Here is a 21,817-nt window from a genome sequence, read left to right as displayed (position 1 = left end):
CTTGGTGCAGAAAATGTGTTCACTCCTCTCCAGATTGGCTGCATCCACCATAACAGACAGATGGTTCATCCAATCACCTGCCAAGTGATTTTTGAAAGCACCTGCCCTCATCCAATCAGTTTCCAATGAAGCCTTCCCGGAGGGCTCTGTGCAACAAATTATGTGGTTCGCCAGGTTACCTAATTTTAAAATCATCAAGAAAAGCAGCAAAGCATCTGACAGACACAGGAAACCAAAAGTAGGACATAGTAGTTAGTTAGTTTCATATCTGATTTGGCTTAGTTTGTGTTTTGACTCAAATTTTATGTTCTAGTTGAAACTGAATTTTGTAAATGTTTGTATTTCTGTGTATTTTGTATTATCATTATCATCGCTCTATCTTTTATTACTTATCTACTTATAATAACTTGTTCAATCGGTTTGACCATTAATGTCTTGAATCTAGTTTCTACAGCACTTTTAAAAGCAGTTTACTGAGGACCACTTGAATCTCACTGCTGTGCTGTCGTGTCTTGGAAACCGAGGTTCACCTCACACACTTGGATGACAGCACACGAGCAGTATGGAGGCATGTTACGTTTTTTCCGTTGTGTTAATGTCTGAAGAAGAGACTCCTGAAGTGCTTGGTGATGAGTGAATTTTCATTTTTTCTGTGAACTATCCCTTTAATGAACTGGGGACAGAGATAGTAATCCCTCTGTTTGAATGATGATGGATGGGGATGTGTCCTTCGTCTTTAAGCCCGTTTGCTTTGCTCCACTGTTTACTATTGCTTCACGGATTAACAACCTGAAGGGATTTGATCAGAAAGGAACTAATGGAAATCTTCAAAAGCCAAACAATAAACTATGAAAGCAGCGTGTGTGTGTGTGTGAGTGTGTGTGTGTGTGTGTAAACTGGAGGCGCTGTTCCCTGTGGCTGAGTCATAGGGGGATAAACAGTGAACAATGGCAGCATATGGAATCCACTGTATGTGATGCTGTCCAATGAGCTAACTGATAAACCTGTTTCTCTCTCCTCTGTCTTTTTAGCGAATCTTTCTTTCTTTCTTTTCACAACGAAAAGCACATTCATTTTTCATGATTCCACTCATGTGACACTCAGATCCTCTCTCTCTTTATAGCTTCACAAATCAACTATTGGCATTTCATTTCCCTCCTTCCCTTTTTCTTTCCCACTCCACCACATTCTTTCAGTCTGCTATTGAGTTTCCCCTCCTCTCTTTAGCAACTGCAGCAGCAGCAGCAGCCAAACCCTGCAAATGACTTAACACACACACACACACACAGAGAGAGAGAGAGGCTATAAATCGTGGCCGTCTCCAAACTGTACCAGTGCAGCAGAGTCTGGCTCAGCAGCACAGGTCCGACCAGCCGGTCGTGCAGCCAGAGGTTCTCATGTTCAGTCACACAGGCAGAGCGACGCTTCCACAGCTCCTTCATTCCCTCTGTCGTCAGACTCTACACCGTTGACAATGTTAAGGATATGCTGCACTGTTTTTCCATTTCACAACTGGTCACCATTACTTGCACTGTTTTTATGAAAACGTCGTCTTGCACAATGTCCTGCATAACATATACCAATTATATCATATTATATTATTCCACATTTGTTTTATTGCCCTTTTCTTCTCATTCATTCAGTCATATCTGCTGCTGTAACAAGTGAATGTCATCTTATTTTATATTGGAGAGGCGATCAAGTCATCAGGTATGAAGGCAGTCAGTCAGTGTGTGAATCAGTTTAGTCAGCGTCAGCCTGGTTTGTGTGTCAGGATTACTGATGACAGCCGAGGGAGAAGCAGCACTGTTACACAGAGTGGAGAGGAAACAGAGGAGAGGAAATCTGGGAGGCTGGGGTGTAGAAACATGAACCTTTGACCCCTCAGAGCTTTTACTCACGCTCACACACAGCAGTTACCTGTCTCAGTGTCCTGAGCATCTCCGTGGCCTCGTCCTGCTTGCCCTGTTTGGCCATCAGCATCATCTCCTGGATCATGCCAATGCGGCGCTGGTAAGGCGGTGGCGTCCCACCACGGCTCAGCCGGTCCCCGGACTTGAGCATGAGGGATGCCAGTATGTCCCCCCGCTCCTTGGTGGGTGTCCGCTTCCAGCTGTGCTGAGGGCTGGCTCCTCCAGGCTCCTGGCCTTTGGTCTGCTTAGCACCCATGGTGCTGCGTTAATCAGCTGTGAACAGTGACGACAACAAGACTGGTCCCTCATACAGAGGCAGGCTCGATTAGTGTCTGAGATACTCTGTGCGTGAAAATGTCTGATCACCTCTCCCTTACATCTGCAGATTGGAGGTTAGATGTGAAGCATTGTGGGCAAATTCCAAACTGCTTGTCAACAGAATGTCATTGCACTCAGCTACAATAAAGAGTGGTACAAAAACAATGGTGCGGAAACATGAGCCAGCAGCTGCAGTAGTTGTTCTGCCTTCTGGGGAACTTGTTTATCCCGGATGGTGCAGCTCAAGTCGGGAACAGGTCGGAGGATGCTGCCTGCAGCATGGCCGCACAGCACGGACACAGCAAAGTCAGGATGCAGGACAGCCTCAGTGCAAAGCGGGGCCCGTCACAGCCTCCTCACTATCCCGAACACAACTTCACCACAATATTTACCCTCGACAGCAGCGTTATGCTCCCGCTCTGCTCTGCCGGGGTCCCTCAGAACAGACCCGTCTGTCCTGGAGCTGGGCAGCAGGGAGCGGATCGAGGGAAGTGGTGCATGAAGCAGGGCATGGCAATGTTTACGTCTCCTGTAGATCTCCTCTGAGTGTCTGCTGCTCTGCTCTGCCCCGTCCTCCCTGCGCCGCTGGAACAAGTCATGTGCTTTACCTGCAACAAACAAGCGTCCGTCCTTCCTCCAAGGTTGCTCCCTGTGCCCGCTCCTGGAGGAGGCTGGGGCCGCGGCGGTGTCTCGGTTGACTGGACCGTGTGGAGGCTGCACGTCCGCGGTGTGACAGACAGACAGGAGGTGGGAGAGACGGGCTGAGGTGTCCCCCCTCTGCTGCTGGGACTGAATTATGTATCACACCCTCTGTTCAGCTGAATGGGGGGCGCGCGCGCAGCGAGTGCACGTGAGCACAAAAATTCTCCCTCCTCCTCCTCCTCGCGGACTGGGGGAGGGCGGAGAGAGCACGAGTCAAGTTTACCGTTTGTCTTTGATCCCCGTCACCACGTTGCACCAATATCCTTTGATAATATTAAATAAATAACTCTGACAGTGCTGCACGTGTCTCATCAGGACGACTCGTTATTTCTTAAATCCTCTTAAAGTCTTCCGGAAAAATCGGCATGAAGTGTTTTGCAGTAATATCAGTTTTTATTTAAGTCGTTCAGTTTAAAAGTAATTAGCTCATGTTGGATGAACATTGTTGGAAGTGTACCAGGAAACCGCAGCTTTACTTTAAGTTCACAATTTAAGCAGTCGTTGTTCTGCGTTCTGGATTCTGCATCACAAATCAAAGTTAGTGCAACACACTAATTTGCAAATGGTTTTGGATTTCCCAGTTTTAAACTGACAGATTTCCAGATCGATCTCTGTCTCTTGTATGAAGAACATGGCACAGTTCAGTCTTATCTACTGATTGAAAAGTTATTGATATCTTTACATTTCAACTGCAGGTGACAAATTAAAAGTTACATTCAAACATGAATATGTGGATGTGATCATTTATATAAGAGATAAAATACAAACTATGTTTACTAAGTTTGCATTAATATGTGATCATTAGGTGCACACACACACACACAGGAGATCTTTAGTGAGGCAGTGATCAGGGAAAGACTACACTGACATCTGGTGGTGGCTGTTTGGAACACATGCATCAATACAGAAAATATAATGCATCATTTGAGAATCACAATATATATATATATCTAAGCACTATATGAAAGTTAACTTCAACTATTAACTGCATATAAGATTGAATTGTTTTATGAAACAATCCATCCTGTTTAAGCACAGTGAAAATATTGTTCTTGTATCTGATGGTTATTTTCTTGTTTTTGTTGACATCAGTTGAGAGAGGGATCCCTCACATGTGACCCTCCCTGATGTTACCGCATCCCCCCCCCCCCCCCCATTTTTTTGGTAGTCTTTCCTCGAGGGTTGAGGACAGAGGATGTTGCACATTTGTGATTTATAAATACAGGCTACACACATAAAGTTTTATTGATTGATGTTTAAGTCTGCCAGATGTTAGCTCTGGAGGTAAATGCTGAGAAGACAAACTTGACGCAACAAATATCAAGCAGTACTTTTCAAAAGGTATATTTATTTGTGTAGCCTTTAATTACATCTCTATTTACAGTTGTATTTCAACCATTTAAGTTGCTTCAAATCACTTATCAAAACATTATTTTGTGTTCTCACTCTTCTGGTGAGGATTTTCAGGCTCATTACTTCTCTCGTCACAGAGCTTGCAAAGTCAAACAATCAGCCCCAACGAAAGACATTCAGGTTTTTACAAAGGAGCAGACAGCAGAGAGGAAGATATACATGTCACACACTCACTTCTCCAGTTAACCACAACACTGGCTGCCCACTGCTCGCCTTAATTACTTTATGGTGTGGTGTTTTGCTATTTAAAGAAAACGAAAACCTGACTTCCACTCTTTGGCCTGATGTTTTCAGCCTTCCTTCAATTTTTTGACTCACCACTGAATCACTGGGTTTAGTTAGGAGCACTGGAAAAAACAAAATAGGACTTAAATGTCAAAGATGAACCAGATGTATAAATCTAAATTAAGGACAAATATAAAATGAATCAATCGTGTTTTAACTACTTTATCTGTGACACACTATTTTTTCTAAAACATGACAATGATTGATACCCAACTTTGAGCTGAAGAAAAAAAAAACATGGGTGTCTCACGTCAGCTAACGTTCAAAGTCATTGAACTAAAATTGAATAAACTCATCAGCCCTCAATCCCATCTGAAGCTTTCCTCTGAGGAGAATGCTCACTGGTAGCTAACATGAGAATATTTCCATCTGTGCCATTGACCCATTAAGACGTGTTTACAGCATCAAGCCTGTTGGTGGCAGCATAGAGATGCTACTTTACAGCAGGTCCTGGAAGGCTTCAAAATAAAACCACAAATCACAAACAAACCTCTGTACACAGACTCAAGGTGTCATGCATTGAACATTCTAGCTATTTAATTTGACATTTAAGAATCTTTTTCTGTTCAAACAAATCCTAACTTAATCCACTGTGCTTCAGTGTTGTCAGACATAAACGCCTCTGCACTGTAACTGTTCCTGAATTCAGGTGTCCCCCTCGTGAGTGTCCCAAATAAGTCTAATGTGTGATGGTATAGTTTTATGCTGAGAAAGCATGACAGGAAAACGGGGTCCAGGACAAAAGTCATGTAATGTTTTCATAAATCTCAACATCTATGGAAGGATGTGTTTTTAACATGTAACTTCAGGGATGCTTGTTTACAACAGTGGTGGTAGCTGCAGGGCGGGAGATTATTGTGATAGCCAACTGAACATCTGTATGCAGTAAACGCTCCTGCACATCAGCGAGATACATAAAGGGTATGTGGAGGTCTGCCTGCCCACTGAGAACTGGATGGCTGTGGAAAGAACAACACAGCTAAAGCGGAATGTTATGCAAAGCCTGAGGACAGCCAGAACTTAGATGGATTTACTTGATGGCTACCAACATGGCAGGATTTCACACGCCCTGCTGATCTGACTGTGAGAAAGAGAGAGCCGGGCAAAGAGCTCTGAAAACAGTTCTACTATAGAGCGATGGCATAAAACACAAAGTTAGCGACCTTTGATTTTATGATATGAAGGGTTAAAAAAAACAAAAAACAACTTCGGGTCATTATGAAAGTGTGGTGGGGCAGATGGGATTATCGAGGGCCGCCTCAAAAACTGCTTTCTGGTGGATGTGAGGTATCCAGCCCTAACTCTTCCTCCCTGTCTCCCACTTCCCATCCACTACACTGTGCACGTCTTCAAACACATCACAGAGTGAAGGCGCATCCATTTTCTACTCTATATACGATTTAATAAACGTTATACTGCTGTTGGGTGCACTCAGACAGAAAAGGGGCAAGGTGGGCTGAGAAAATGTTTTAGTTCCATTTGCATAACCTGACTCCCGCTAGGCTGACGCTGAAGGCTGAGGCAATGTTACAGAGGGAGGACAATTCTAGAAAACCCAGGCGTGTCCAGGACTGCGTGTCTGGTCCTCGACCACTCGCAGTTAGAATGTGTAGCCAGCGGGGGGCGCTTTGTCATCTTTGTTGCTCTCCAGGGAGAAAGGAGGAATGCGAACATCAAAGTGGGAGCCATCAGTCCTTTCAATACGAAACGTCCCCCTAAACAAAAATACAGAACCAGAGGAGTGAACATTGTGCACATAGGAGGTGACCAGTGATTCCAGTCAATCAAAAATGTTAATCACTGAGAAGATGAGGAAAGTGAAGCATATGTGGATTGTGTGAAACAATTAAGTGATTTATTAATGAGCAAACTCACCACATATGACCACTGGGGGCTTGTAGAGACACGTGGCTGCTGTACTGAAAGGCCGGCTGCTCTTTGGACAACACTGGCTCCTGTAACAACACAGAGACAGTATAAGTGACGTGTTTCACCAGGTGCAATTTTGTAGAACTAAAAAGGTTAAAGTGAGCGGAAAACCCGGATTCACTTGGTTAAAAAGGTGCTGACACTGTACGTGTGTGTGTGTGTGTGTGTGTGTGTGTGTGTGTGTGTGTGTGTGTGTGTGTGTGTGTGTGTGTGTGTGTGTGTGTGTGCTGACCCTGCCCACGACTCCTCGTCCTCGGACCGTCTCCAGGGTTCCTGACAGGCTGAAGATCCTCCAGTGCCTCTCTCTCAGCTGAACCACCTCACTGCCCATGTTCTCCAGACGGATACAGTATCTCCACTGTCAGAGGACAACACACAGAAGCATGTTAATATTCAGGCTTAATAGTCTTCATGAAGTATATCCTGTTCATTTCTAAATGTCAGTGTCCTATTGGCCCATTATACATAATATTGCCCAGACTACTCACCCAGTAAACATGAGAGTTCTGGGCCTCCTGAGAAGAAGAAAATATTTCAATTAGTGTTTGAATGGTTCTCAGAGAAAAGTACGTCATCAAAACATTAAACAGATCGGCAGAACCAAATACCAACGATGCAGGGTTTGAAAGTGCGACTGAAAACAGGTGTATTCAAAATGGAAAATGATTTCAGATTTATGTAAGATGTCTGTTGATTTCATGAGGAGCCCTGGCTGAGCAGTTTTATCATTTTAAAGCTAACTTTATCAAACAGTTGTTTATACAGTGTATTCTCTACATCATCATCCTGCTGCATTAGCCAGTGAAAAACAGTGTGTGTTGGAAATATATATGAGGTCATGTGGTGATTTATAAAATCTGCGATGTGAAAGCACATGCAATCCTTCATCAGGTCCCGTCAACAGGTCCTGTAATGCAATATAGACAAGCTGTGGTTGCTGACATGGCCCTGGATGTGCTTAAAAAAAGATAAAATAGCTTCAAAATACATTTTTAAGTATTATTCATGTACCCTCATGCCCATGTAGAAGGGGATGACAGTGACTCGGATGTTCTCAGTGGTTTCCCTGTGGACGTCTGAGAGCTCCAGCCAGGGATGGTTCTTCTCCTGCCACGCCTTCAGGGTGTCTCTGGCTGCGAATGGAGGAGCTACAGAAGACGACGAGAACACACAAATATTTACTAAAACGTTGGACATTGACACTGACTTCCCTCGGTGAAGATTCAACCACTTGACAATATCTAGCTCCGTCAAGTGACCTCTCGAGGACGCGGGAGTGTCATTGTCAAAAAAGGTGTGAAGACGGAGGTAGAGACTGTGGTAGAGTGTTTACATTTTGTTGGGTTGTACATGAGGAAGCGCTCAAACAGCTCATGCTGGATGGGGACGTGCTCTGCAGAGTTGTAGGGCAGGATGTCTTCATGGCTCACATAGTCCAGACCTGAAGGAAAGAAGCAGACACACTGTCACATGGGGATGAGATAGAAAACAATTATAACCACCTGAAAACATATTGATTTATAGTGTATGGGAGCTGAACTCCTGACAAGAGATGAACTCAACTCTGCTGTAAGAGGTGAAATCTAAATGTGGTGCTGAGAATGTAAACGGTTTTTACATGGTTACATACCTGGGATGGCGTACAGGGCTCTGCTGTCGTCATGGTTCGCCAGAAACGTTACTGCCTCTGTCTGAGACCTCTGAGACTGTCAACACAACGGGAGGAGAAATTAACACTGAGACCACTAGCTTATTGTAAGAGGACACATCTCACATCAGACAGACGTTACCAAGTCCCACTCGCCCGGAAAGACATCTACCAGAAATCCTTCATTCTCTTTGCAAAAACCACCATGAACAATTTAAAATAGTTTCATGAATATGAACCCATTTCAGCCAGTTGTCCTTTCCCATGTGCCTATTCTGGATGATGAATAACAAGTAATGGTAAGAAAAAGTTTTAATCCCACAACAAAAATATAATAATATGCTGAAGGTTCTCTAGAAGGTACTTTGGCCTCAGATTACTTCATATCTACACAGAAAAAGTACTTAAATTACAATTTGGACAAGTAGCTATACAAATACAAGGCATATAAACTTACACTTATGGAGGAACAGTTAGTATTAGAGTATATAATATCAAACTTTATATAACTTCAAGTTACAGTTGTGGGACTTTGCAGTTATATTGCGTGCGTCACTTGGCACTTTTCTTTCCACAGGAAAATGAAGCCTGTAACCGGCTTTGTTTGAAGGCAGATGGATGTAAGAGCTTTGTAGCAGGGATTGTAGCAGCAGCACATAGATTGTATAAGAGAGGAGACTCTCCTGTCTTCTCCTCAGTAGAAATACAAACACCAGCACCACTTTGTATTGATCTAAACTGCACTGCTTAATCCTAAACCCTCCTTAAAAATAAAAGGTAAATATACCCCCCAGCCCTAATAGATGTACCTAATATGACGTATTACACAGGGACTTACTATGTGAGGACAGTCCCTGGTGTCAATCAAGACTTGGTAATAGGTATGAGTCTTCCCCTTCACCTCTTTGGAACCGTGGCCTCCTGGTGGATCAGGTTTGCTGAGGGAACAAAGTGAAAAACGGACAATTTGATTGGAGTTGAAAGGAAAAAAAAAAGAAGGTCTGACCCACAAATAGGGTCACTGGGTTGGTGCAGTTTGCAGCATGAGGTGGAGCTTTACCTGTCAGACATGGGAGGGGTGATGTCTCTGTCGTAGAGTCGGGCATGCCAGGGAAACAAGACGATGCCTCTGTAGCCAAACACGCTGTGGAGAAACAGCTGAGGACAGCAAAACAACAAGGAGGGAAGGGATAAGTCCATGTTAGATTATACATGGAGGAGGTTTAGTGAAGCATAAATTAGATGGGATTACAGTCACTTGACAAGATCATGCAAATGTGCACAAAGTTACTGATTCATCAAAACAGACCACACTGTCAAATCATAGGACAGAGCAGTAATATTCAAAAACAAGTCTAAATTTATCTCAATGACTTACTTCTTTAGAATGTGTGTGTGTGTGTGTGTGTGTCTGTGTGTGTCTGTGTGTGTGTGTGTCTGTGTGTGTGTCTTACTTGTCCTGTTTCGTATTTGCCATGTTGTTTGACAGCCTCAAACACTCCGACTGTTTCCAAAATCTTCCCCTCAGGCCTGTTCCTGCCAAAAACAGGCACCACCATTACACACTGGAAAACCCTACACACATGCACACATGACTATAGATCATGACCATGTGATCACAAACCACAGTGCAGGTCTGTTTATTGTACGTGAGGTCAAAACAACATCATATATGGATTAGCAACTTGTAAGTCCCAGAGGAGTCTCACACAGGAAATCTAAGAGATTTAAAGAAAAAAAGGCTTCGGGATTTTACCTCCTATAGAGACGACTGTTAATCGTCCCTATGGGGGGGATCCGTCTGCTGCCCCTCTTTAACCTCTCTCCTCAGTCGTAATCTCAATCACAACTTTGACAAGATTGAATAAAACATCTACACTTGTCAGATGTCAACAAACAGGACTACCGGTCAACCTAATCTCTGTGTCCTCGCTTCAGCCTCGCAACAACACACAGAGACTTATAGTACATATTACCAGTGACAACAACAGCTGGTCACCTCAAATAAATAACATGCATACTTCTGCGCTTCCTGTAAAGCTAATCTTCACAACAGAGATGAAGAGAGGGGATTAATGAGGTTGATATATGGACAGAGGGATTTAATATTTCACTGTAGGTTAGTTTCAGGTTATTTTCATATCGTGGCTTTAACAATAATAATCACTAGGTAACCTGATTTTATCAGAGAAACATGGTTAAAAACAGAATCCTGACTTTAAACTTTTTCAAATATTTGATATTCTTGCCTTTGTACTGCACGTGCTCCTAGAGTATTCCACGAGAGAACACAGAACTCAGACAATGGGGACCTTTCAGATTTGCATCTTGTAAAGATATGGAGACATTTGATGTCATTTCCTTCCGCTCCTGCTCATGTGCATATTACATCCTGTGGACATGCACGACTGACACACCCAACGGATGTGATTCACGAGGCAGCAATGATGGTTAAATGCAAGTACATCTTTTATTTCAGGCTCTTTCTATCGTACTCACTCTCACTCACTGTATTAACAGCAGCAGAAGCGTATCAGTGTATTTTATTTATAAGTGACATCACTGCTGTGGCCACCGAACAATCTCACCTCCACCTCACTAATAAACACCTCGTGGGCGAGTAGAGGGCGGACTTTGAGGCAGATTCATGTAAATGATAGAGCAAGAAGATCTGAGCATTGGCAGCAAATAATTTGTTAATGATGATATTGAAGTTTTCATTACAATACACAGCACCTGGCCAACGTTGCTTGTCATCAGTTTTGACATGGGCTCTACTGTTCTGTTCTAACCTCTGCAACAATCTGAGAAATGTCAATACACTGTGTAGACACGGAATCAGATCTAAATATAGAAAACCCACTGCAAGCCCAGGGACTTGCTTCAGCCAACAGCTGCATGTACACGCTCAGGACACACACACACGACCCTGAACACAGGTCATTGTGTCACCGAGCTCTCATCAAGTAGTTATATGAACTAAAGTTAGACATGCATATTAATGCTGGATCATTACTGCTGCTTTCCATCCACTGTGTGGGGGCACTCGCCCACCTGCACACCCACTCTCAGAGACGACACCAGGCCTCTCTTTCTGTAACGCTCTGAACGAATTTCTTTAACACCTTTTCCTGGTTGATCAGATGAAGGCAGCTACAAAAAATAAGACCCACTCGTTTTTCTTTTTTAGGGCAAGGCTTTTTTTTCATCCACAAGCTGCTGCTGATGGTGTGAAAACCCAGAATATGCAACATGACAACAACGAAGCATGCTGGAAAACCTTAACTATTTTTAGAGCAACTGCCTGAGCTGAATTACTAATTTATCAGTTGTGTGCAGAGTCAACATGAGACTGTGTCTTATATGTTACTAATGATAGCACTAAGTCTGTAAGCTCTGAGCACATGTCCAGGCTGACTGAGTGGATAAATATGCCTCGTCATGGTTTGTGAAGGTTTTTTTCTTGTTGAAGCAGCAGTGTGAAACAGTCATGGAATCTTTGGTTTTTACTCGAACCCTGGGAACAGTTAGTAAAAGAAGTTAACCCATTACAATTTAAACAGAAATTCTTGTGTGTGATGGAATTATTTTCTGAGAAATGCCTGGGGTACTGCTTTATGTGAGCGTCACACATTAAAGTTTGAGTTTGTTGAATATATTTTAGTGGATTGGCCAGAGACAGATATTCTACTATTAACTGCATGGTAATATAATTATATATATATATATATATATATATATATATATATATATATATATATATATTCCTTTATATAGCACTTTTCTTAACAATGTTTCGAAAAAATAAATTAGAGAATGAGGAAAAATAAGGATTTGACCGTGTAAATTAGAACACCACCACAAACCAATGGCAAATTCCATAATGTGGAGGCTCTGATAGCAAAGACTTGCTCACTATTTGGTACAAGGTGAGACCTGGGAGTAACCATCCACGGATCTGAGCAGACTGCATTTAATTACATGGCAGCACTAGTTCAAAGTTGCATAGATATACGATGATTCGATTTAAAATGAGAGCAGACACACTGGAGTGCAGGAGGAGTCTCGGTGGCACGTGAGGCCTTTGTGTCGAGGTCCAAACAGGCTGATGTTGCACTGTTGTGCAAGTGACATGTCAACAATCAAATGCTCCGACACTAATACATCCTTCAGTGTCGATCATGGACCTTGAACCAATAAGACAGATATACGCTCACCGCCATGTAAGAATGTGACCTGTTAGATAATGAGCAGATTGTTGCATCACATTGAATTCACAGTGATAGTGACGTTACTCTCCTGCACACGTTGGTTTTCACGCGCAAGAGTCACCGTTATCCAACCTGCTGGAGGCAGGTGTTGCACAATGCAGTTCGGCCCCGGGTGCCTCGCTAGCTTAGCGCAGCAGCAGAGGACGAGTGTCCCGTGTTCTGGTTATTCTACAGTTCCACACCAGCTCATGTCCCCACACCGGGCTCACAGTGTGGACACCAGACACATGTCCCCCACCCCCTCAACACAAAACACCCAGGGTCTTTATGAGAGGGGGGGGGGGGGGGGCATCTTTAAAAAAAACAAATAAAAAAAGAACCTGGCATTCAGCTAAAGTCGTTAGCATGTTAGCATTGGCAGGACAGGGCACTCGCTGCGCCTCTCTCACCGTGACGACATGAACCTCCTCTGCGGCGGAGCTCCTCCGCTCAGCCCGCAGCTCCGACACTGTGGCCGCTGTCTGAACGCCTCGAAGCCGCCGCCGCCGCTGCTGTCCGCCACGCTCAGTATTCTGTGGCCGTGCTTCCTGTTGTACTTACTGACGGTGCTCCACAAGCCGCGGCGGAGCGCAGAGGCCGCCATCTTTGCTGCCCTGACACCATCCCACGTTCACACACACACACACACGGGCCTCACTCCTGCTGCTTTCACGGGACCGCAGAGGAGTCGTAATTTCTAGAATTTTAACGAATATAACCGACTGGTCATTTTTCATAATTTGCTTGTTTAGTTGTTTTTAATTGTTCCGTATTGTTTGCTTTTTATGAAACTGTTTCCTATTGTATGTTAAATTGTAAAGCAGCTTGCAACTGTTCTTTGAAATGTGCTACATGTACTGTTTATAATTATTATCAGTGGTATTACTGTTGTAATATTAATTACTAATAATACATATTATATCTTGCGGTGACAAAGCACATCGTCCAAAAATCTGTTGTTTAAATTGAAATGTAGTTTTTCTTAGCAAAACACTTTATTGCGTTTCAACTCTTAGCTTTTACGACCGTCTGAAGAAACCTGAACGCACCAAAAGAGCTCACGTGTAACGAGCAACGTTTAAAATGAATATAAATCAAAACTTATTCTTATTATATTCTGATGTTTAATAAACGTCAAACATGTATAAAGATTAAAAAGTTATAATAATAAAATGAGTGTTTTTAATATAACGTGTCATACGGTTGGTCATGTGAGCGAACACGTCATCGAGTCACATGATAAACAACATGGCCGCTCACTGGGTGTAATATTTGTAGCTGTAGCTTGTTGTTAGCGTTCAAACTCTCCGTGTCGTTGTTTACTAATGTGGAACAGGTGCAGGCAGCGGTCTGATCGTTAGTTTCTGACCTCAGACAGGTTTCATTTGACTGAGAACTCACCTGGTGATAAATACAGTCAGACCTCCCTGTCAGGTTCCCCTGGATCAGAACCATGGCCTCGTCGTTTGTGGTCGGGGATCAGTTCAGGGACAAGGTGACAGAGTTATTAGAGAACACAGACTCAGCTCTGCCGCATCCTCTGAGAGAAGAGCTGCAGGAGATCCTGGGGAAAACAGAGGCGGCGACCCTGTCCTTCAGCACAGCAAGAAAACTCAAGAGATTCCTCCAGGACCAAGGTAATGACATGTGTTTACATGTTTATTACACTGACTGCATCATATATATTATAGTAACATGATAGATGATTCAATTACTGTGCAAACTAGAGACAATGAGCTCCTTCTGGGTGTGTTTTTGTATAAGAATATATTTATAGTTTTACTCAACAACTGACTGAAGAAGAAAACCATTAAATGTGGCTCTGAACCCTGTGGACCACAATGTAATAATTTAAAAAATATTAACCTTTGATTCATGAAAGTATAAGCTAATCTAAATCATTTCAATTTGGGGGTTTGGAATGTATGATAACTACATTACATAATAATAACCACCATTTGTACTATGATGCAGAGACAAGATTTTCTTGAACAAAGACAAATTAATTCCTAACAATGATAATAACACTACATTTTATAAATATAGCATTTCTAAAATTGCTCACAGACACTTATAGTGTCAGTATTTTACTGAAAACATCTCTCATGACCATTTCTCCTCAGGGCATCCATTCTACCTGCATGAGTTGTTGGAAGACAGTTCGCTGCACCTGCCTGAGTTTGTGAAGCCTCCCAGAGTAAGTGAAGCCATGCACATGTTGGACATCTTGTTCATGTCTGTTATAGCTGTTAGGGTTAGTTGTCATAAAATAATTATTGCCTTAAATCTAAATTATTATCTTAAATCTTAAGTTTTCCAATTGTGGTTGACATTTGAAATACACAGGTTGAAGTAAAAACAAGAATATTATTTGTCTTGTATTATCTAAGTAGCATACAACATCTTGAGGCTAGTTTTAGTGACTGTGAAGCACCAGTTCCAACATGAGTGCTGTGTAGTCCTTTGAGAGGGAAAGTGAGAGAAGCCTGTTTGAAACTGAATCTCTATGATCAGGACCACAGCTGGAATCATGTAAAGTCTGATGTTTCTCTCTAACTGCAGAACCCTGAGCTGGTCGCACGCCTGGAGAAGATCAAAACCAAACTGGCCAATGAGGAATACAGTAGGATCACACGTAATGTCAACACTCAGGTAAAACTCCTCAAAGATTAAAATTATGTTTCTGGGTAAATGTATCAGAGTGTCTGATAGTGTCAGGGATTGTATAATTTAAACACTGTATATGATGAAATGTAGAAGTTTTATCATTTATTCTTTTTAATTAAAAAAAATTTGATTTAAAAACAGGGATGTTTACAAAAACAGAGAAACTATAAGCTCATGTATTTTCCATTTCAGCATTTCTACAACCACTTGTAGTTTAAATGACACATAATCACATTGTTTGAGTCAATAACACAGTGATGATGATTTTAAAGAATCAGGACACATAGTTCCATGGTCAGATTTATACATGACGACATGGGGTGTGTGTGTACAGGACTGATCTTTGTAGCAGACTAGTTCTCCCATCACACACAATAAAGATTTGCTCTTTGTAATTAATGTTCTGAATATTTTTCACTTTCTCCAGGAAACTAACAGAAATGCAACATTAGCAGATTTTGGACGGGAAGGTTCGTCACATGTTCATCATCTTACATCAGCTGAATTCATTTTGTGTCTGAAGTTCAGAAATTCACATTAACAGAACCTCTCTTCTTCTGCAGTGCGATCAGCCAAAGCTGTGGTGGTAACCGTATTCAACTTCCTGGTCACAGTGGTTGCCACCTTTGCCTGTTCATATATGGGCAGTCAGTACCTGTTCACTGAGACAACAGCGGTAAACACACATTTTGTCACTTTAAATCCATAGACTGTATACAAAGATAGAAAACATGTCTCCACTTCCTCCCACTATCTAGAAATGAAGTAAAAATACCCTGCATACGAACGCTTGGGTATTTGGAGCGTACACATGCACGACCAATCGCAAGTTAGCTTGCTTTGTATAGTCTATGGGTACACCGATCTAAATTCATAGCAATCTAATACAACAGCCATGTAATGAATAGTACACGTACAATCATTGTCATACCTGGTTTTTGTGGACACTTCATCTCAGATGTGTTTAATCAAGTCAGAGCATTATTGTGGCAGTTGACCATGTTGACCATGTTGACCACGCTTCAGGGCTCTCACCACAGCAGCCAGAGACACACCACTCAGACTTCAACATTTCACTGTGCTTTATTAAATCAAAACTAAATTCACAAATACACTTAACTTAAAGGGTCCAGCTATTTCAGCTGGAGCTTTTCAGCTCCGTTTCTCCGTGACTGTCTTTGTGTCTTCACCGTCTCAGTCCTCGTGTGTCTCTGGGTGTCCTCATCTGTGAGGCAGCTCGACCGCTGCCTTTAAACTGAGGATCAATCAGCGAACAGCTCTCACCTGCGCTGATTGGTCCTCTGGTGCAGGTGAAGGTGCTCTCCCCGCCCCCTCACCTCCACAATTATACTGACGGAGGTTGATTTTAATAATTATCACGTTATCTGAAACATCTCTTGAATGAGAAACAACACATAACACAAGTTAACAAGTTCAACACATCCACAATGAAGAACGTATTAATTGATGACACCACAGGCTGTAAAACCAGGTTTGTTGAATGAGTTCAAGTCAACATCATATGTGCAGTTGACACAAACTAGCATCGACTCTCTCCTGTGATAAAAATCAACTGTGTTGTTGTGCTCGTATTTTTCAGAGAGTGATATCAGCTGTCATCGCTGCATCAGTCGTCGGTCTGGCTGAGCTTTACGTCCTGGTCCGGACCATGGAGGGAGATCTAGGAGAACCATAGCAGCGCTGCACAACGAATGAGGGAAACAGTGATCTTTGTAAGCAAAACCCGGCCAGGTCAGAATATCTGGATTCGAGGGAAGGAAAGGGAAATTTGGCCGGATGAGGTTACTGAAAATTTAAGAATGAATGCCACTAGTAGCACTACAGGGAGGCTGGAAAATTACATGAAAGCAAATTGATTGAAAAATAACTAAATATCTGTTAATGAAATAAATCTGCTTCATCTGACATTCCAATGGTTCACGCTTTTAAAATCAAATCTGAATATGAGTCATATTTTCTATTTATTTACAGGTATTTTATATTTTTTCCTGAAACTACAAACTTTAGTTTTTCGTCTCCCTCGTTCTCCTTGGCACTGCGTTGTAAAAATGGAGTGCCGCTAATGTTTCTGTGAGTTCTTGTGTTCTGTTCTCAGATGTAATTATATTGTCGTGTTCAATAAAATCATCAGTGGTGACTGAAGCTGATCCATTAAATTGTAAATTGAAGTTCATTTTCCTTGCTTTCCCTTCTTGCAGGGTTAAACAGCAATTTCCCAAAGCAACTTGGAACAGTAGGTTTCGGTTGCCATTTCTAAAACAACAGTGAGACTCATATGTATTTTAACAGTTATTATTTATGACATCCTTGGTGCCTCTAAGGTAATCGTGGGCTGTCGGGTCGCTATTTGTTGTTTTTGATTTATTATGCTAGTTTTGCAGTTAAGACTCTTCTTCATCAGTTCCTGAACGATTTTATTATCCGTCTGACAGATGTGGAATTAATTGTCTGCTGATAAGTGCTTACTGTTAGAAATGAACTACAGAGCCAACTTAAAAAAAACAAACAGTAGCCATGATAAAAAAGACTTAACATCCCCAGAACAATAACACTTCATTTCTTATTTCTAGACAATTCCAGTATGACATTAGATAATCGCTTTTCTCTGATCCTCGCTCCAGATATGACTTCATATTTTTTGTAAACTATCCCATCCTCCTCTTGTCAAGTCACGTCCTATCAGTGGTAGGATTAAAAGATGTAACTACATCTGGAATACAAAATAAAAGTATCTTTCTAAGATCTGAGATTTGACACCGGATTAAAGGTTTATTGAAAGATTATTTGGTATTAAAGATGATTATGATATGCAGAGATCTCTATCCAGCGCTGGATGAACAGTGGGCACCACTGTCTGTCATATCTGCCTCTGTATTATACCTCTCATGTAATATTTCAAAACGTAAATCCAGGCAGAATTACAGAGCCTGTAAGCTGATAGACCCTGAGCTCTGGCTTTAATTTAGTTTTTTTTTTTCTTTCTTCCTTCTGTCCATCTAACCGTCCTGATACTTACAGTACAGAGAGATATGAAAAATATATTTTGACTCAGAAAATAATTATTCCTGTCATGATATATTACCACAAGGAATCATTTTAATCAGGATGTTTTGAAAGATAATACACGGGGGGTCGTAGCATTAAACATGCCATGGTTTAGCTTAGAGCAGGAAAACAGGAGCTGGCATCTGTGATAAGAATCTTTGCCACGAACAAAAGTGTTTGCACGGAGGAGGCAAGTTGGAGGTTGATATGATGACTTCTCTCAGAGAAATGATCAATGTTAGACTCCAGACACACAGACAGCAACGAGTACTGTGCTACACACACATGGCTCTCTCTCTTCTCTTTTATTTATTTATTCTCGTCCGATCCTCCATCATGGTTTTACCAACAGAAATGGGAAATATAGATCGTTGTTGAGAATATATACAAACCATAAATGTGTGGGTTTCGGAACAGAGAGAGATTCCACTCATGGCTGGGGTGAAATAAAATCAATTTATTCCCTAAATTGTGCAGCACATATCTGAAAAACATGTAAGAAAATGATGACACAGGATGAAGCAGCAACAACAACACAACGACTCTACATATAAAGGTTTGTTTGAAGCAGATGAAGGGAAGTTGGACACACAGAGAGTGTTTTAAAAGCAAGTACAAGGGATCACGACAGAAAAGAGAGCGTTGATTGAACACATCCCACAGCTAATGCTCCACAGTCAGAATTCAAGAAAGTTAGTGACAATAGCAGCGTTGTAGATCAGGTCTGAGATGTATCCCATGGACGTCTGTGGTCCCATTTGCGGGTGGTGGTGGTGGTGGTGATGGTGGTGAGGTCCTTGGCCCTGAGCTACCTCCCAGTACACTGGCTGCGGGTGAGAGGGGACTACCTGGTCCACAGAGGCATGTCCTCCACCTCCAGTGCTGCCTCCATACATAGCCTGGTGAGCCCCAGCTGGAACCAGGCTCTGGGGCTTGAAGCTCCTGAAAGCCTGATACGAGCGGGCCGAGGCGGAGTGGTGGGGCTGCCGGCTGATGGGCTGGGGAAATGAACTGGGAATAAATCCAGGGAGCGCTGGGGTCAAGTGCTGCTGTCGGTGGTGCTCCTCCTCCCAGGGACGAGGCTCCGAGGCTTTGGAGGAGGCCGGATGTTGGGTGTTGGGCTGCTGTTGGAGGGTTGAGGAGGACGGCGGGGACGATACGGGGTTGCTGTAGATTTGGAACCAGTCGGAGTACGTGTGCGGAACGTCCTCAGAGTGGTGGCTCTGCTCTTGTCTGAATATGTCTTGCAGGGTGGCTGGGGTGGAGAAGATGGGGGTCATGGGTGCAGGGGAGGGCTCCGCAGCAACACTCCCTCGCTGGACAGGCTTGGTGGCAGACCTGGGGAGTCGGCCGGTCTTGATACTTCGGGCTCTTCTGTTTTGGAACCACACCTGTGGAAAATGGGGGTCATGTGAAGTTAACTTTTGGTTTCACCCTCGTTCATGCAGCAAAGTAATGCACGGCTCAGGTCATTCTCAGGTTTTGAGGTCGATATTCAAACCCAAAGTAATGTCAGCGAGTGACGGCGGAAACAAACATAAACCAGAAATGTTAAAGCTGAAAAATAAAACCAGCAAGTATAGTTGTTTAATCAATAATTAGCAGCCTGTACAAATATTAATCACAGCCACTTAATATATAAATGTGAATAAAAACAGTATTTCTTCTACTGAAGAAGTTGATGAGCAACATTCATTATTCACACCAACGACCTGTAATGTTTTAATACAGTTAGTAAATGTACGTGTGTAGGTTTCGGACCTGTATCTTGCTCTCGGGCAGGTGTGTGTGTGCAGCCAGCCTCTCCCTCAGGGTGATGTCGGGGTACGGGGTGACGTTGAAGGCCTGCTCCAGCTCCGACAGCTGCGCTCGGCTGAAGATGGTCCTCTTCCTCTTCCTCTGCGTCTCCAGGCAGCCCGCGGCGCGCTCCGGCTCCGGAGAGGACCCGGCGTCTTCTACCGAGCCCACACAGGAGAGGGACACTGTCACAGGTAACCATCACATGAAATACTGCATGATGTCCAATATAAGAAGCAGGAGGAGGCAGGAGACGGTCGATGGGCGAGGACATGTTTTAAGGCGTTTGCAGGCGATTGAAATAAACAATTTTGCTAATGAATCATGAAATTGTTCTTTTTTAAATTATATAATTAATTTTACAAATTAAAAAGAGCACCTTGAATTCATTTTATGTTAAAGTTTTCAGGTGGTGTAATAATTGTGCACACGGTAGGCTTTACGATGCTCAGCCCATTGGCTATTTAAAGGATATTTTTATGCTTTTATTCATTTTTGTTTGATTAACGTCATGTTTATCGAAGATGCTTCAAAATGTGTCACAAGAATATTAATAAGTATCATCACAACGAAAAGTAATTTTAATTTTGTAATATTTTATGTAGATGTAATTATTATTAAGATAAATATATCTTTGAAAAGAGTCTCATTATCAGTGATTCATTGAATTTTGATAGCAGAACATGCACTTATAGAAAATAAATAATAACAATATGGACATTTTACTGCTTTTACTTGTTCAAGTCTTAATTTACTTTTCTTGCTTTATTGTCAAAGCACTTTGTAAACTCTGTTTTTAAAAAGTAGTATATATATATCAAGTTTATTATATTATTATTATACATACAACTATTAATAACAACCCATGTTTATACACTCTAAAATGATTACTGATAATCATCATCATCATAATAATAACTTACCTTTACAGTGATCCTGTTCTCCAAATAACGCTTTAAAATCCATCATGTCTTTCTGCTGGTTCTGCTTGAGCACAGAGAAGTCTGGATCCATGAACAGGGCCATTATCACAGACAGACACACACATGCACACAGACACTCACTCATACATCAACTGCTCCAACAAGAGGAGGAGTTTCCACTTCTTATAGCCTGATCAGAGGGAGACCTCCCACACCCACCGCCCTGCAGATCCAGGTGTTATTCACCTCTGTCTGTATTTTACATCAAGTCGTCCTCAAGACTCTAAAGACTTTTGAGGGTTTTGTGTTTCCTGCTTAATAAATCGTGTGTATAATTACAGATCACATATCAAGGAAATAATAATAATAATACAAATAATGATAATACATTTGCACACTATATTAATTCATTAATTGCTTAATTATTTCATTTACATACAGTTACCAGAATGATAGGCCACATGTTGTTAAGGGTCTCACTTAAAACCGTGAATGTGGTTGGATGTGAAAATATGGCAAATTTAATTTAATTTGTTTTTGATTTGCTTTTGAATTGTCATAATCATAAAAAATTTGAAAAAATTATCCAAATACTGAAATAGAGATAGGATTAAGAAATTTACTTCACTTGTGTGTCATGAAAGTGATGATGCTTTCATGTTTGCAGAGTCAAATGCCCTAATAAAGCACAAGGTTGTGTGGTTTATAACTCACATGTTGGACAGAGAAATATGTTGTGGTGAGCTTATGATACTTCAGTGAAAAGCACCAGGCTGACCTCACTTCTATATTTACTACAAGATGTCAGCTGTCGGTGTCGTAATCTCTCTGTGAAAGGAAAAGGCTCCTTTAACTCACTTAATGTTCTTGCACTGCTCAACACAATTTGACCAAAAATTCTCATAA

General features: G+C 42.1%; 4 protein-coding genes across 6 annotated transcripts in view; 1 reads left to right on the top strand and 3 right to left on the bottom strand.

Moving 5' to 3' along the window:
• Positions 1 to 3,109, bottom strand: part of lrrc75a (leucine rich repeat containing 75A) — a 38,074-nt gene extending 34,965 nt beyond the window's left edge. The window contains exon 1 of the mRNA XM_020094837.2: positions 1,921 to 3,109. Within this exon, the coding sequence (XP_019950396.2) occupies positions 1,921 to 2,169 (249 nt within the window). The 5' untranslated portion in view covers positions 2,170 to 3,109. The remainder of the gene's footprint in view (positions 1 to 1,920) is intronic.
• A 1,152-nt stretch (positions 3,110 to 4,261) lies between these two features.
• poldip2 (polymerase (DNA-directed), delta interacting protein 2) lies at positions 4,262 to 13,138 on the bottom strand. Of its 2 annotated transcripts, none has more exons than XM_020095149.2 (11): positions 12,869 to 13,138; positions 9,663 to 9,744; positions 9,269 to 9,366; positions 9,047 to 9,146; positions 8,191 to 8,266; positions 7,894 to 8,001; positions 7,572 to 7,708; positions 7,049 to 7,075; positions 6,793 to 6,918; positions 6,507 to 6,586; positions 4,262 to 6,346 (listed from the first exon to the last, which is right to left on the bottom strand). In XM_020095149.2, the coding sequence occupies exons 1-11, from the start codon at positions 13,060 to 13,062 to the stop codon at positions 6,232 to 6,234; spliced, it is 1,143 nt and encodes a 380-aa protein (XP_019950708.2). In that variant the 5' UTR covers positions 13,063 to 13,138; the 3' UTR covers positions 4,262 to 6,231. The 2 variants fall into 2 exon arrangements, with proteins under 2 accessions (XP_019950708.2, XP_019950709.2); XM_020095150.2 differs by having other exon boundaries at positions 9,663 to 9,738; positions 12,869 to 13,124.
• A 533-nt stretch (positions 13,139 to 13,671) lies between these two features.
• tmem199 (transmembrane protein 199) lies at positions 13,672 to 17,302 on the top strand. The gene is made up of 6 exons (XM_020094862.2): positions 13,672 to 14,095; positions 14,582 to 14,655; positions 15,021 to 15,110; positions 15,553 to 15,595; positions 15,689 to 15,801; positions 16,726 to 17,302. Exons 1-6 carry the CDS (start codon positions 13,912 to 13,914, stop codon positions 16,819 to 16,821), a joined length of 600 nt encoding a protein of 199 aa, XP_019950421.1. The 5' UTR covers positions 13,672 to 13,911; the 3' UTR covers positions 16,822 to 17,302.
• A 1,326-nt stretch (positions 17,303 to 18,628) lies between these two features.
• On the bottom strand, positions 18,629 to 21,113 carry sebox (SEBOX homeobox). Of its 2 annotated transcripts, none has more exons than XM_069534972.1 (3): positions 20,912 to 21,113; positions 19,953 to 20,173; positions 18,629 to 19,582 (listed from the first exon to the last, which is right to left on the bottom strand). In XM_069534972.1, the coding sequence occupies exons 1-3, from the start codon at positions 21,054 to 21,056 to the stop codon at positions 18,869 to 18,871; spliced, it is 1,080 nt and encodes a 359-aa protein (XP_069391073.1). In that variant the 5' UTR covers positions 21,057 to 21,113; the 3' UTR covers positions 18,629 to 18,868. The 2 variants fall into 2 exon arrangements, with proteins under 2 accessions (XP_069391073.1, XP_019950485.2); XM_020094926.2 differs by having other exon boundaries at positions 19,953 to 20,146; positions 20,912 to 21,109.
• Between the last annotated feature and the right edge of the window lie 704 nt (positions 21,114 to 21,817).

The sequence above is a fragment of the Paralichthys olivaceus genome, chromosome 11 (genome assembly GCF_024713975.1).
Source record: "Paralichthys olivaceus isolate ysfri-2021 chromosome 11, ASM2471397v2, whole genome shotgun sequence".
Lineage (NCBI taxonomy): Eukaryota > Metazoa > Chordata > Actinopteri > Pleuronectiformes > Paralichthyidae > Paralichthys > Paralichthys olivaceus.
Note: the sequence above shows the minus strand (reverse complement) of the source record. Positions and strands in the feature narration are given on the sequence as shown.

Bases quoted from the DNA above. Each gene is read 5' to 3' on its own strand.
- poldip2 (XM_020095149.2), bottom strand. From the start codon at position 13,062: ATGGCGGCCTCTGCGCTCCGCCGCGGCTTGTGGAGCACCGTCAGTAAG. The intron at 9,745-12,868 runs GTGAGAGAGGCG...TGTTTTTGGCAG, and splicing joins AGGAGGTTCATGTCGTCACG to GAACAGGCCTGAGGGGAAGA. The intron at 6,587-6,792 runs GTCAGCACACAC...GTGTTGTTACAG, and splicing joins GACGAGGAGTCGTGGGCAGG to GAGCCAGTGTTGTCCAAAGA.
- tmem199 (XM_020094862.2), top strand. From the start codon at position 13,912: ATGGCCTCGTCGTTTGTGGTCGGGGATCAGTTCAGGGACAAGGTGACA. The intron at 14,096-14,581 runs GTAATGACATGT...ATTTCTCCTCAG, and splicing joins GAGATTCCTCCAGGACCAAG to GGCATCCATTCTACCTGCAT. The intron at 15,596-15,688 runs GTTCGTCACATG...CTTCTTCTGCAG, and splicing joins AGCAGATTTTGGACGGGAAG to TGCGATCAGCCAAAGCTGTG.
- sebox (XM_069534972.1), bottom strand. From the start codon at position 21,056: ATGAGTGAGTGTCTGTGTGCATGTGTGTGTCTGTCTGTGATAATGGCC. The intron at 20,174-20,911 runs GTAAGTTATTAT...TACCTGTGACAG, and splicing joins AGAACAGGATCACTGTAAAG to TGTCCCTCTCCTGTGTGGGC. The intron at 19,583-19,952 runs GTCCGAAACCTA...CATTTTCCACAG, and splicing joins TGCCCGAGAGCAAGATACAG to GTGTGGTTCCAAAACAGAAG.